This window comes from Panthera leo, chromosome C1 (assembly GCF_018350215.1).
Source record: "Panthera leo isolate Ple1 chromosome C1, P.leo_Ple1_pat1.1, whole genome shotgun sequence".
Taxonomy (NCBI): domain Eukaryota; kingdom Metazoa; phylum Chordata; class Mammalia; order Carnivora; family Felidae; genus Panthera; species Panthera leo.
This window is the reverse complement of record NC_056686.1, coordinates 84,582,591-84,598,474: the sequence shown is the minus strand read 5'-3', so window position 1 is coordinate 84,598,474 and position 15,884 is coordinate 84,582,591. Positions and strand designations below refer to the sequence as shown.

At 37.8% G+C, this 15,884-nt stretch overlaps 1 protein-coding gene across 1 annotated transcript in view; it reads right to left on the bottom strand.

The window, feature by feature from the left end:
• Positions 1–15,884, bottom strand: part of PALMD (palmdelphin) — a 50,503-nt gene that overhangs the window by 23,449 nt on the left and 11,170 nt on the right. Inside the window, exons 2-3 of the mRNA XM_042953014.1 lie at positions 9,088–9,168; positions 3,523–3,647 (exon numbers count right to left, since the gene is read on the bottom strand). Coding sequence (XP_042808948.1) covers positions 3,523–3,647; positions 9,088–9,168 — 206 coding nt within the window. The remainder of the gene's footprint in view (positions 1–3,522; positions 3,648–9,087; positions 9,169–15,884) is intronic.

Genomic DNA, 15,884 nt, shown 5'->3' with positions numbered 1-15,884 from the left:
GTCCTGTGAAGTCACTATAATTGTCCCACTATTACAGACAAGGAAACTGAGGCCCAAAGAGATGAGAGAACATGTCAGGCTTATAGGTACTGTGGTTGACAGAGCAGGGATTTGAATGCCAAAGGCCATGCTCTTTCAGTTCCTCTCACAAGACTGGGAGTAGTAGTAGGAATGAAAACTTCAGGAGCAGTCTGGCCCTGCTGCAGACTCTGAGGTAATAGCAGCGTTTCTATTTTGATGTTCCCGTTTAAAATCTTATCCTCTAGCTGAGAGGCCTGGCAGGTGGCAAATGTCACCCTTGAGCAGGCACCTAAGTCAAGTGATAAACAGTCATTCAGGGTTTGGGATGCTTTCCCTGCTTAGGGAAGAAGGGTGGCTCTGTCTAGTTCAATTCCATCCTTTGACTTGGTTGCCTCTTGGAGCTAACGGGAAAATGTACTTTCTTTAGCTGGTAATAAAAGCTTCTTAAGCACTGCGGGTAGCTGTTTTGGAGAAACACTGAATTTAAAAACATGCACCTGATTATTTAGCAGTTGTAGAAATATCTGAGAAGAAAATGTTCAGTTATCAGGTAAAGCTGCTTTGGCGACATGATTTCTTTAATGCTGGGCAGTAGTGGAGGCTGTTTAATACAGACAAGGCACAGATATTATTTTGTCTCTGTATGTTGCTTCAGAACATTCTGTTCCCTGCACATTTTAAACGAGATAAACAGCCTTCGTGCATCACAACAATGCAAATTCTTGATATGAACTCTTTGCAAATACATTTTTTTTAGGACCATTCCTTAAACAAAGCAACTTGCTACGAGGTATTAGATGTTTTACTATTTCCAGAACATGTACACCCACAGCTCTCTTTTAGTTTTATAGCAGGAGAGCACTGAATGGGACTTGCTGTGAGGCCCAAGTTTACCTTTAATGGCTCTGTGACCTTAATTAAGTCCCTTATCCTCTCTGAGCCTATTTCCTCCTCTATGCAATGGAGGTGTTAATGCTTTCATTCTAGGATTGCTGTGAGAATGAAATGACTTAATGGAAGTGCAAGTGCTTTGTCAATGGCACAAGGCCATTTAAAAATAAATCATTCCTGTTATTTTATATTTGGGGGTTAAAATCATTTGGTGCTAATAAAGGAGCACTTATGGTTAATGACATCCTGAAGATCTAAAACAAAGTTGTAGTGAAGTCACGGGGATGAAAGCACAGCCTAGGGAATCCAGTCAATAATATTGCAGTGACATTGTACGGTGACAGGTGGTGACTGTACATGTTGTGGTGAGCATTGTGTAATGTATAGAACTGTCGAATCACTATTTGGTATACCTGAAACTAATGTAACATTATACGTCAACAGTACTTCAATTAAAACAGAAAATAAAAAAAAAAAATAAACTCATCAGAAGATGCCAGAATTGTGTAATGTGAGAGCAACATGAAAGAAGATCCGGAGAGTGCTAGGAGCTCTTTGGAGAAAGGAGAACCAAGGGTCAGAACATGCTTTAAAGACTTCCTGTAAGAGATAATAGGTTTTCGGACCATAGTGTGTGGTCTAAAATGCTGTGTGGCATCACTTTATAGGTAGCATAGGGTAGTCATGAGTTTCTGATCCACCACTTTGTAATTATGTGAATTCTTTACCCCTTATGTGCCAAAAGTGAAGATAATGACAATGCATCACAGGGTTATGAAGATTAGATGGGATGATAATCTGTAAAGTACCTGGCAGGTAATATGGCTGGCTGGTAAATATGGTTTTTCTTCTTCTTCCTGCTCCTCTTCCTCCTGCTTTTTTTTTTTTTTTTTTTTTTTTTTTTTTTTGGTCATATAGGAACTCTAACTAGGGAAGCCATGGTCGGTACCACTAGAAGTTTATGTGCTTCTCAGAGCATTCAGGCAAGGTCTGAAAGCAATCAGTAGAACCCTAGTAAATTCTCTGGGATTACTTACAGCGCTGCCCAAACTTGTTAATGCGTCTGAGTCTGTTAGCCACTTCAGTTATCATCAAGTGCAGAAAAAGTTGTAGGTATTCAGTATGGGCAAAGACTCTTAAATAAGAGGGGGCTCTGAAGAGAAGCAGGCATATGTCTGCAGAGCGTAGGGTATGCAGGGATTAAATTCAGAACTCCTTCAGAGATAAGGGTTCTGTGCTAAGGACGAGAAAGTAATCATCAGCTAAGCCAGACTTTGCTAAGAAGCTCTTGCTAAGGGACGCCTGACAAAGGATCAAGTTTTCCCAACTGTAGAGTTGATTTATTGAGTTATTTTTAAGGAATTGTTATCTACCATTCAGAAACACTTCACATCTTTGAGCAAACAACCGAGGGGTTTATAAATATAAACACTTCAATGATTACAATATAACTTTTAAAGAATTGTTAATTTAAAGAAACATCTGAATAAGGATGAGTAGTCAGTGATTTTAGCTATTAAATGTGCAAGCGTGTGAAATTAGGCAAGTAACGTGAGAAACAGTTAAAAAAAGGAAGCTTTTTTCCATGCTGTCAATTTGAAGGCCTAATGCAATCTGTATAGTGTGGTGAGGATGGGCAAAATGTAGTTGTACAGCTAGTGGATATTTTTACCTTTCAGGTCTTTCCTATAGTTCTCACTAAAGAGGACAAATTCACAGTGAGTGAGATTTTGAAAGCTACCTATATTTATTTCAAAGATCCATAGGCTTTAAATTATTGTCATTATTATACCACAAGAAATTCCATCTTTTTTCTGTGTGTGGGTTAGAAAATGATTCTGACATTTCCCACGTCTCTTTCTTTCATGCTATCTATATTTTGTGATAATACTAACAACCCAATCTTCCATTCGAGCTTTTCAATATATATATATTTTTCATGTTCATCACTTTTTAAGCCAAGGCAATTTAAAAGCTTTACTTGTTATATCACAAGTTGCTGACTTGGTACTGATTGTGGGTGATGGGCAGGGAAGGACATTGAGAAGTGAGGTCAACACCTGGGACCAAATAATTGGGAAGGTAGAAGAGAGAAAATGCTAGTGAAGTATTCCTACAGTGTCTTCTCTTCCAAAACATGGTTGTGACTGGGGAGAGCCCAGGAGAAGGGTGATGGACACACAGTGTAAACACATCCAGAGAACTGTCACCTGTCCTAAGGTGAGAGTAAGGGTTGGGGCTGTGAATAAGGACTGTTTTTTGACTACCCCTTATGTGCCAGCTGGTGCTAGTAGCTTAGCACATATATTTTTAATTTGCTCAACAACTGTAAAAGATAGATATTGTTACTACCATTTTTTAGATGAGGAGATAGGCTTGGAGAGCTCTGGGTAAGTCACCAGTATGTATTTAAAAAATAAATCATGTGTTGCTATGTGTAGGTGGCATTAACAGTGAAATTTCTGTCATCTTCTGGTGTTGCCTTAGTCTTTATTAGAAATCCAAATGAAGATGTGATTATGCCCTTAAAAATAAGAATGGATCTTATACATGCAACATGGGCAAAGTCAAAATAAAGGGAGTTATGGAGTAGGTCAGTGAGGGCTGTACCTGAGGATGCTTTGTTCTAGAACCTGGATCTGGTGCTGGTCTTGTTGATTCTGCTTCTTCATCTCTTCCTGTTCTTTTCCGCTGCTGACTCCATCTAGAAGCCATTTCTCCCTTAAGGCCTTTTTCTGATATCAGGAAACATAAAGATGTTCTTAATCAATAATTTCCTAAATCTCTAACTACTTTGAAATCTTATGAATGTTAATAGTGAACATAGTAAAGAGAAATGATTTTTTTTCTCACTGCGTTACCTGAATAAATCTGGTGTTTCCCTTCATTGCACCCTTTGTAACCCCCTTCCAAAGCCAGTTTTATGTATCTAAATCCTGTTTATCCTGCACGTTCTAGAGTAGGTTCTTCCTTCTCTGTGAAAATCTCTGTCCTTCCCCCATCCTTACCCTCAGAGAGCTCTCTTTCTTGAGAATCATGCAGCACTCTGCTTACCTACACTGTATGTCTAGCAGTTGTACAGAGATCTTATCACGTGATGTCTAACTATTACTTATTTGATTAATGGGTGTACATCTTTTGTCTTTGAAGTAAAAGGCTCCTTCCTTGAAGCCATTTTTTTATTCATCCCAATGACAGTGTACAGAAAATGCTCCAAAATTTTTTTGTGTGGGATTAATTGAAATGAGGGGCAAAACAAGAGATTGCTATTGTGTCTTAAACTAATTCGATGTTAGTCTTAAGTGGTGTGGTCAGCACTTATTGCTTTGCCCACCCAGTACCTCTTCTGTCTTCTGAGAACCTCCCCGGTTCCAGATACCTAAGTTTAGTACAAAACTACTTGTTCCAATAATACGATGCACAAAATTCACTGATCTAACTTGAAATTTTGTCAACTTTAACAAGATGATAAATATTTATGTTTTATCATATGGGAAAAAACCCTTTGAATTTGCATGAAAGAATTATAATCCTGGATCCTGAGCCTGAGAAAAAGCAAATGAGAGATGTGTAAATTTTGGAGAGGACTTAGCTAGCACCCCATCCATGTCTTACGTAGGAAGTGTTAGGTATTAATTCCAAAGAGTTTGAGTTTCTCCTTTTCTTCCTGAAGAAAACTGTTCTCCCTATATATCTAATCTACTTGTGTAAACTATTTGTTTAATAATTACTTATTGGGGATTTGTGCCTAAAATGGTGAGAAGAATGGGAATTCTGTATTGTCTGAGACTTCTTTCTCTTACATCACAATTAAAATGAGAGCAAGTAAAAAGAACTTTTGCCTTTTTTAAAAGGATGCTAGAACTAATACTACTGGAATCTAAATATCTTCGAATTTTAAACAAAATTTAAATAAGGTTGATTGTGCTAGGTAAGTATCACATGATGGTTATTTTAAGTAAGGCAATGGTCTTCAAACCAATAAGAAATGTTATACTGCTTACAAATATATATTGTATGGAATTATACTTTATAGAGCTGATAAAACCTGGCCTGCTCTAGTTGAAGCAGGGAGGGGGCCCAGAAGCCTGTGGATGCCCAGAACACACAGTTTGAAAACCACTAGATTGAGTAACAGCCTTATCCCACATGATCACGTTCATTTTGTCCTTTTCAGAGTTTCAAGTGATTGCATGTGGACAACACCCCCCATAAGAGTAGTTTGTATTATTCCAGTTTGTAGCCAGAGATTCTTTGCCCCAGTGTTACCTTAACCCTTAATTATGGCTGTTGAGCTGTTTGCGGAAATGTTCTCCCACAGACACAGTTAAAATGTTCTTAATAAAGGTCAAGATCTATCTCTTGAGGTCAAAGATGCCAAGAAAATCTTAGTACACTCATTTGAGGAATTTACTTTGATTTTAATTTATTTTTATTTGATGGAATGTGATGATAGTTAATGCATAGTAAAGAAGACAGATGACACCTATCAAAAGTAAATTACAGTCCTTACAAACCACCTACCAGGACAGTTTCAGTCATTTACATCCATATCACTACAAGAAGCACTCAGATGGGATGGTCTTATGATGCTGAGTTACAGAGAACAGAGAATAATTCATGTGATGTGATTATGTGAACTTGGGGCTACATTCTTGGTTCTTAGTCTGGTTAGGAACAAGAATAATTTAAATTTTATCGTTGTAAAACTTTGTTCATAATTCACAAATTGTCATTTACCTCTGGCAAAGAACCCTTTGCCTCTGAATATAAAATACATAATTTGGATGTGCAATTAAAATGATATGGTACAATTACGTATTGTGACAACCTAAAGATAGTTATTTTGCTTTTATGTCACAGTTTAGACTTGTGCTTTCATCTATGAGGTCGATGTAAAATCTGTTTCACAACAATGACATTCAGAATCAAAAGCCGTATTAACTGTATGAAAATATAAGTGACATGTGGGTAATGGATATTTGGGCAGTTAATTTTTTTTTTAGGGAAAGGTTTTCCTGAAGCATGTTCCGTTCTATACAGCAGTTAGAGTAGACTTTAGGAATAAATTAGTTCTTTATACCATGGATCAAATGGACTTCCAGAAAAGAAAAGTTTTCTAAGTTGAGTGCATTTTGTGTGTCTTGGTGACAGATTGTGATCATGTTACTAGGCAAGGAGACCCATAGTGTACAAATCTCAAAAATGTTTGAAAGTTAGAATGCTACTCATATCCCCAGAAACTCCCTTTCTAGCATGTCACTGGTATGATTGCCAGGTTCCAGAGCGAAAGAATATCAGAGTGAGTTCCTACAATTATTTGGAAATGTATGTACTAATGACACAGAAGGAGCACTTTGTAAATGTTTATGTTTGTGAAGTGTAATGAAATAGTTTGCAATCAGGAAAGTGCTGAGAACAGGTGGATGAAGAAGAAAATTAAAGGAGACTGGCAACTGTAGAGGCCAATAGAGCTTTCTTGACTTGGTGAACATATTTTAGAATTGATTTTAAAAATACTTCTGCACATTTCTGAACCCCATTTTGGAACAGTGCCTAGTTGCTGTTTGCTGTGGCCAACCATTTTCTGCAAAACTTAGACGAATGTGACTCTATTCAAACTGCCAGTCTTTCCTCTGTGTTCCTTTTGCAGTTTTAGTCTTGCACACAGCACTCATCACATAATGTATGTCTTTGTAAGTTCCTGTGTCAGTTACCATTTTAAGGATACAGGTCAAACTTTATTTTGTATTCTTAGTGCCCTGCTTAGTACTTTACACATAATAGGTCCTTAATAAATGTTTATTGACTAAAAGGTCCTATATACACCTATATAAATCTTACTTATCAGTTAAGACTCAGCTTAAATCCCACACCTTTAATAGACCTCCTTTGACCACCCCAGATTACTGCTTATACTATTATTTAAATTTAAGAAATTATCTTTTAACCTGTCCTAGTTATTTATTTAATATTGGGGTTCCCACTAGGTTGCAGGCAGAAGGGCTACAGCCCTCCAGGGCCACTGCTAGTTTCTATGGCATTAATAAAAAAATCAGGAAAAATTGCTGTTTCTCATCTCCACCCTTTTGGGTCAGTGCACAGCCTGGGAAGGTGGATAGCTCCTTTGTGCAGAGAAAAAGAAACTTCATCCTTCAGACAGAAGCAGACTGATGACAGAGTGCACAGTTCCAAGGGAGCATGGGCAGGGTTTTAGCACTCCTTTCTCAGGTACCTTTGTGCAGTACACAATCTGCACAACTGTGTACAGCAATCCAAAGCATGATAATGTGTTGATTGGATTGGATTAGAAGAGGTATCCTGGGTTCCAGAAAGCAAACCTATATGGAAGATCATGTATTATTTTTTTGGACTGGTTTTGGTAATACTGAAAAGAAGTGCCACTTCAGAAACAGAACTTTCAGTGAGTCAGAGTTTCCATTCCTTTCCTTTCCTTTCCTTTCCTTTCCTTTCCTTTCCTTTCCTTTCCTTTCCTTTCCTTTCCTTTCCTCTTCTGTTTTTATTTTAGAGAGAGAGCAAGAGCAGGGGAGAGGGGCAGAGGTAGAGAGAGAGAGAGAAAGAGAGAGAGAGAGAGAGAGAGAGAGAGAGAGAGAGAGAGAGAGAACCCTGGGCATGCTCCACGCTCAGCATGGAACCCAGCATGGGGCTCGATCCCATGGCCCTGGTATCATGACCTGAGCTTGGACACTCAAGCTCAACTGACTGAGCCACCCAGGTGCCCTGGAGCCAGAGTTTTCTTTGTGAAACTTGCTTCCTAGAGTGAACTGAGGGAATATTTAACCCTTTCTCTTACTGTGAGCTCTACTGTTGTTTGGCTACACATTCTACAAGAATAGCAATTGTTGAATGCTAGACAGCTTTCTGTTTACTCAGAAGCAATCATTACTTTATTGTGAGACTCAAATTGTGTGTAAACTGTGTGTGTGTGTGTGTGTGTGAGAGAGAGAGAGAGAGAGAGGGAGGGAGAGAGAGAGGGAGGGAAAGAGAGGGAGAGAATGAGAGAGAGAGAGCACTGATTAACAGTTAGAAATGGTTTAGCTCAAAAATTATTGTGGATTTGATTTTTGATTTGAGCTTCACCAAAGTAACTTGGTAAAATTTGTTTTTGTTTCATTGATTTTTCTGATTATATACACTGCATTTCTTGGCTATGTCTACTACTTATGTAAATTCACTGCAAGTGAATACTGCAAGGATAGCAGGCTGACTATACTTTGAAATTATCCATCAAACTTTGGAAATGTCCATTTATATAGAAACAAAGGAGCAAACAGAATCCAGAGAACTGAGGCTAATTGGAATCTTAAATTATGTTTCTTTTCAGAGGTGGTTACCTGACCCATGAGAAAGATGGAGTTAGCTGAATTCGGCAAGTTTACCTTAAGTGTGTAGATTCCACAAGTGTGCGGCATTGTTTCATTGAGGGATTCATTAAATCTATTGATAGCAGCCCTGCCAGCTAAGTAGCTTCCTGCTTGGACCTGTTCACAAGGAGCTCCTGTTTGTCATTTGGTTGCATCCTGTGACTAAGCTACGTAATAAAATGTTGAAACTCAATGTGCTTTAATTACAACATGACCACACCCGTGGAAGATGTAAAGTCTGATTTTAAAAATGGAGATTTATTTCTGGTGATGATCTCATGTTTTGTCAAAACAGAACAAAACAAAATAAAACAAAACCCCGAAGCCATACTCAAACAAAATTGGATTCATTGCACTGAGCTTTTAAATCCAAGCATCCTTGACCCTGCCAGACAGTGTCTGCTGTGTACCCCCTGGGGAAAGGCTGGCCTTTCATTGATTCCAAAAGGGACTTCCTAGCTGGTTCTATCCCTAGGGATGTTAAGCAAGACTGTGTTCAGGGCCAAATTATCAAGGCTGGATTCTCAAGGTTAGCCAAGAAAATGAGGAAATTCAGTAATAAGGGATAAAGTAATAAAAGCATGCTTTCAACTTTCCGCAAGTTTACCAGAAGGTATTAATCTCATATGCAGATTTTCTAGATCCTTGTCCTGCCCTATGGTTATTAGGGTGTTAGTAGAACTATGCTGATTCTCTTTTCCTTCCTAAAGCATCTTTACTACAGAAATTTGAATGCCATTAGAATATTTGAATACAAAATCATTGAAATGAAATTAAAATAACAAATTACCTTCAAATGCTGGTGCTTTAGTTTTTCTTCCTCTATTTTCAGACGCTTCTGTGAGATTTCTTCCTGTATTTTTCTTTTATCCTGAAATAAAAGAAGTTCCAGCATAATCTATTTTTTCAGTTTGCTTAAATATGTTTCCTTGGGGTTGTCGTCATTACTGAATGGCTGGCCAGGCGTATGCTCTTGGCATTAGTAGGAAGCTGCTTTGGAAACTCAGATTTCAAAGTGAAGGAGGGCAAAGTGAGACATTCAAAGCATTTTGCTGATGGAAAACGATATAAGCTGCTTATGAAAAAAAAGAGAACTTGAAAATGTTTTAATGTCTTTCCTTCCCCACTACCCTCCCATCCCCTTAAAAAACATATTCCCCATTAACGTAGCAAGATTGAGCTACTGAGTGATGCAACGGGAAAAGTGAATTTTAAGGAGGGAGTTTTGAAATAGACATGAGGAAACTCTGTGAGGAGAGAGACTGTTCCTGGCACAGGGCTGAAGAAACTGCTGGGTAAAAGGTTTGCTTCTGTGGGAAAACAGGATAGCTGGCCTACAGAGCATTAGAAAACTAGGAAGCTAGAGAGTGGAGTGTTTCCTCCCTGTATAATTTGCTATGTGAAGATAGAGAAAAAAGGGTTCAGATAATGCTTATAAACAGTAAGAGGGCTTTAAGTCAAGGTTACACAAAATTCATGGGGAGATACTGTATCTTTCACCAAGTTTAAATTGCATTACCTCAAAAAACCCAGAAAGCATAACTGTTAATGCCCAGAGGTACTTTTTAGAAAATATAGCGTATATACTAACTAGCCTGAGTTTGATTTCTTGCTCTGCCATTTACTAGCTCTGTGTCCTTGGACAAAGTCCTTAACTCCTCTGTGCCTCAATTACCTCATCTGAAAAATGGGGATAAGAGAATCTCCCTCATAAGATATGAGCATTAAATGTATGTAAACGTTCCTAGGACAGTGCTTCACACGTAGTGCTCTGTAAGTATTTGTCTTAAAAAATTAAGTAAATACCACTTAACCTGTTAAGCACAGAAAGTAGCACATTAATTCTGATAATGCTTCCATTAGCCTGAAATGTTTTCGAGATTCCCTCTCTGGAATTGTTTTAGGCATTTTACAAGCTATGCAAAAAGGCAGTTATTTCCTTATTTTTTTTTTTTTTGACCAGAAGTGACATTATCCTCTGTCTATTTTATAAGAGTGGGTTTTAAATCTGCTTTCAAAATTGAAAACTCCCAAAGGATAAAAACTTGTTGCCAATGAAGACAACTAAAAGAATTTGAAGCGGGCTCAGAAGGTAATTTAGAAGGAAGTGTTCCAAAAACACTTGGCAGCATTGTTGAAATAAGTGCATGGCTTCCTGATGTGACTCCTTTGAAGATAAAAACTCTTTTTTTTTGATGTATAAGTTCAGGTACATTTGTTGAAGAAAAACAACATGTTGCTCTCCAACTTTATGTCATGTTTTTCTTTGTGTGTTAGAAGAATATATGACTTCATCAGTTTCACTTTGTAAATTTCATGAGCAGCTCTTGTGAAAAAAAAAAATTAGCTAGGCAACAAGTGTCGGTCTCCGGTATCACTGCTTTGGATCAAATCTGGTCCTTTAGGAACAAAAACTCTGATAACCTGTGAGTCAATTCTCCACTGTATCTAGAGCCTGTAGTTGAGCAAAGATTAGTAATGTTTTAAATGTATTATGCCAAACATTTTGGTAAGTATTTTACAGGAACTATTTCATCAAATCATCATAATAACAAAGATATCATGACGATTTTTATTTTGGAAGAGGAAATGTAAGTTTTACTAATTAATTAACTTATCCAAGCTCTCAGAACTCATAAGTGGTGGAGCCAGGATTTGAACCCACGCAGTTTGAGTTAGTTCAGCCTCCACACTCTTAGCCAATTCATGACACCATTTTCCTGAATGAGAAATTAGTCCAGCTTCTCACAACTTCCTTCATTGTCCCCTCTATCATGAAGAACTGTGGCCTAGAGGCAGTGCCAGCATAGCCAGCAACAGGAGTGAGGGAGGGAAAGGAGGGAGCCCATTTTTGGTACCCTTTTTAGTGTGGGTGTGTAATCATCCACCTCTCACCACTGGTGGCCCATAGAGAAGAATGTATAAGAAACAGTGACTGCTGAAGCCAGCAATTCTTCCCCACCCCTGCTGATAGCCAGTTTGGGCTGGTTTCATCTTGGGGTTAGTAATAAGGGAAAGCTGTGGGTAGAGGGAGGCAGGGTGTCTGAAGTGTTTTGGCAACACAAGGCTTACACAGGGTTGCTAAGGAATACCAATGTTTTGTCTCTCAGAGGTAATGTGATGCCTCCCTTATGCCAGTCTAGGTAATTAAGAAGATAAGTTTATAATGTTATAGGCATGGTTCTCTTTTAAGATAGAAGCACTTTTTCCTCATAAGATATTCAACAGCAAGTTATCCTTTTGCAAAATTTCACAGGGACCTATAGGAATTACTGAAAAATAAGATGGCAATAAGTTAATTTTATAAAGGCAAAATAAACTATAAGTCAACACTAAGTTGTATACCTACCTCTATTGCTAGTGTACTGAAAGTTACCAGAGCCTGCTAATTCCTTCCCATATTATCATGGAACAAATAGGTGTGAAATGCCATCTGCTCCCAAAAATTTTCCCGGTAGCTTGAACGTCTCTATAGACACCTTTTGTTACCTGGCACATCAGATACTTATTAACGTTAACTCTTATGAGTAACTTATATTGATGTTTACTTCTTTAATGTTCAACTAAGGAGGACTTCTGTTTAGTGAACAGTTGTGTAGATTCTTAGCTGTCTGACTTAGAATATTTTAGCAGTTGACACCCACAAATTCTAATTCTGTATAAAGCTACCTCTTGATTATTTTGAAAATTTATTTATCTTGTGCAGATAGAAAGCTACTGTGACCATCTATGATTCAATGATATTACCGTATTCACAGTAAGCACGATACTTAGGAGTGTATTTTAGAGATATTATTGATTAACAAGGAGCTAATATTCTAAAAATGCCTGAATCTGTAAAGAAGACATGATTGATCCTGAGTTATTTTTATTTATTTATTTATTTATTTATTTATTTATTTATTTATTTATTTATTTATATTTTTGAGACCGAGAGAGACAGAACATGAACGGGGGAGGGTCAGAGAGAGGGGGAGACACAGAATCTGAAGCAGGCTCTAGGCTCTGAGCTGTCAGCACAGAGCCCCACGCGGGGCTCGAACTCCCAGACCGTGAGATCATGACCTGAGCCGAAGTCGGACACTCAACCGACTGAGCCACCCAGGCGCCCCGATCCTGAGTTATTTAATGGTTAATTTATCTAATACTGCAGTACTGATGTACAAATGCTGTGTTTAAGGTGACATTAGAAGTTGTGCAATATTTAAAAATTATTCAGAAGCAGATGCTTTTGTCAAGAAACTTAAATTCTCATAAATAAAGAAAATCATTAATTCAAGTAACTTAATACAGTCTAAGAAATAAAGTGACAGATGTCATTCCTGAGGCATAAGGGAGGTTCTGTGGGAGTTGAGGGGAGACAGGGAGCAGTTGCTTCTAGATGGTATGGTTGGGAGAGGCTTTGATGTAGCATTTGAGTAGAGTATGTTGGATAGTTGGTGGGGTCCAGGGGAGTGGGGAGGAAGGGCATTCAGGTTAAGGGCTTAATATGAGCAAAGGCCTAGAAGTAGAAAATTGGAACATTATATAGAACAGCAATTCTGGAATCTATGTTGCCATATGAGTTAGTGGGAAATAAAATAGGGATAGCAGGGTGAGGGTAAGTCCTCAGAAGAAAATTGAATGGCAGGACAAGGGGTTTGGCATTTACTTATGTATTGAGATAAAAAGCAATGGAAGTGTTCAGAGGGAGAGGATTAATAGAGTTAAAACCTATGTTTTAAGAAATTTAATATAGCCTAATTGTGTAGTAGATGTTGAAGGAGGAGCACTTGAATGGGGATGGTCATTTAGGCTATGACTCATACATAAGACCAGGAAAGCTTGAGCAAGAGGTAGCAGACGTTACCTATGAGGCTTTTATGCCGAGGTAGAGCAGCATTGCCAATAGACACAAGAAACTCAGAAGAAGGAAGAAAGAGTTGGGTAGGGAAGATGGTAGATTCACACCAAGTTTGAGGTGTCTTGGGGTGCCTGGGTGGCCCCTTCAGTTAAGTGTCTGATTCTTGATTTTGGCTCACGTCATGATCTCACAGTTCATGAGATTGAGCCCCATGTTGGGCTCCGTGCTTACAGAACGGAGCCTGCTTGGGATTCTCTGTCTCTGCCACTCCCTTTCCCCACCCTACTCACGCATGTGTGTGCTCTGTTAATCTCTCTCTCTCTCTCAAAATAAATAAAAAAACTTTAAAAAAGTTTGGGGTGTCTTTGGGTCAACCAGGTGGAGTTGTCTGGTGGGCAGTTGAAACATTGGTTGGAGAGAGATGAGGGGTCAGAGCTAAAGATGCGGGAGTTTTGGAAGGAATAGCTGAAGTCAGAAGACTGTCAGAGCATGACGGGAAACATATTTATGAAAAGAGAAGGAGAGCTAAGGCCAGATACTTCATGAAGCACCTACATTTAAGGAAAGAAATCCAGGTGGAATTTTATTTCGGGGTCAATCATATTATTTGTAATAGAAGTTGGTGAATTGGGCCAATTCAATTAGTCAGATGGTTTGAGATACATTCTGCTAGAAGCTGAGTATCTTATAATTTCATGACTAGCTTTATTGACATTTTAATCGCTTAAGGTTTCAAAAGAATCATAATAGAAGCTGCTTATTTGGATTTAACTACTTCCAACAATGCAGAACTTCTTGGTGAGGTGCAAATAATGGTAATCTTGAAAGAAAGGGATGTTGCTAGCGCAATATTCCTAGAGAAGAATCCTTAGCATAGCGAGAGGTTTCCTAGATTTGAGTGAAACTATATTTTTAAAATTCTTTAAATATTCTTAAAAAAATTTCTTGAAAAAGGTGCACACATTTCAAGAGGGAAGATAGACCACGAAGCCTGGGAAATTTACAAGTAGAAACATGGCTACACAATTACAAATGATCTCAGGTAAGAAGAAAAGAGCGTTACTATAAGCAAACCTAAACCAAATAGTTTGATATCACTGTGAACTCTCCATGGGCTCATGAAACCGAGAATGAAGATAAGCAGGTAGCACCTATTTGTAATAGTGTAAATAAGGTGGAAAAAAATCTGAGGTGATGTGAAGATGAGAAGCATGTGAAAAACATTGAGGGCACAAAAAGCATGGGTGTATAAATAATTATATACATTTAAGTTATGTTCAGAGCAAAAAGCTAAAGTCAGTCATTGGACAACTGCTGAGATACATAGTGTAATAGCAACATGATGAAAATAGAACCATTCTGTTTCTATTTTGCTTCCATATTTTTGATTAAGGAGAATAATATTAACCCTGGAAAGGATAGAACAAATAAGTTTGAAGGAAAATTGAAGCACAAGAGGAAATAGAGCACCAAGACAGAGCTGCTCAGACTCTGATGGGTTTCACCTCAGGGAGGAGAAAAATTTATAGGCATGACAGAAAAATATTGTCAAGTAATCCTGGAATCTCGAGTGAAGAGGTACCTGAAGACTAAAAATGGCAAGTGCCCCAAGTTTTTGAAGAGGGACAAAAGGCAATTATGAATATTTAAAGACTGGTGAACTTACTGGTTAATCCCTGGCAAAGCTGTAGAATGAATTATTAAACAGTGTTGTATTTAGACAAGCAATGCCTAAGAGATGACATTCGATTACTAAAAACAAAGCATTTAAAACTAACTTTATTTCTTTTGCTTCATTTTTCAAGATCTGCAGATGATGAAGATTGTGGTGGTTGCAAAAATAGCTAACATTTACTGATAACTTTATATGTGTCAGGAACTACTTAAAGCACGTAAATGTATCAATTTATTTAATCTTCCAAATTTCTTTGAAGTAGGGACCACATTTATCTGCATTAGGTAGGTGAAGAAATTGAGGAATGAAGACATCTTGATCATGGGAATTCAGTATATATGTGTTTTAGTGTAGCTTTGGACAAGGTTTCTTACTTTCTTCTTCTTTTTTTTTTTTTTAATGTTATTTATTTTGAGAGAGTAGGGAAAGCAAGCAGGGGAGGGGTAGAAAGAGAGGGAGAGAGAGAATCCCAAGCAGACTCTGCACTATCAGCACAGAACCCAACTGGGTACTTGATCCTATGAGTGAGATTATGACCTGAGTCGAAATCAAGAGTCAGAAGCTTAACTGACTGAGTCACCCAGGCCTCCTTTTCTTATTTTATTCTTTTGGAAAGTTTTGTAAATGCAAACAGAAAAAAATATACCATTGAAAGTAATTGTCTTAACATTTTTTTTTAAACAATGCCTTATAAGAAGAGAGAAAACTAAAATGACACCCAATGAACATAAACATATTGAGATAACTTTCCAAATCAGAATTTTGAGGGTGAGGTAGGGGTGGGCTGGAAGGTTTATTGGTAGAAACTGTTCTGGCTGGCTTTAGTGAACAGCTAGTTTTAGGAGTCAATAAAATAAAAGATGACCAAATCAAGATTTCAAAAGATCTTGTCTGTTAGGAATGTTGGACCCAAATTAATGATTAATTTTATTGTTAATAAATGTAAACTATGGAACTTTATAGAATATGTTAATTGTAGAAGATTTAAAAAAATCCAGACAACTTTAAAGAAAAATATAAAAACCCCCCGTAACTCCACTGCTTTAGAATGAACTACCATTGACATTTT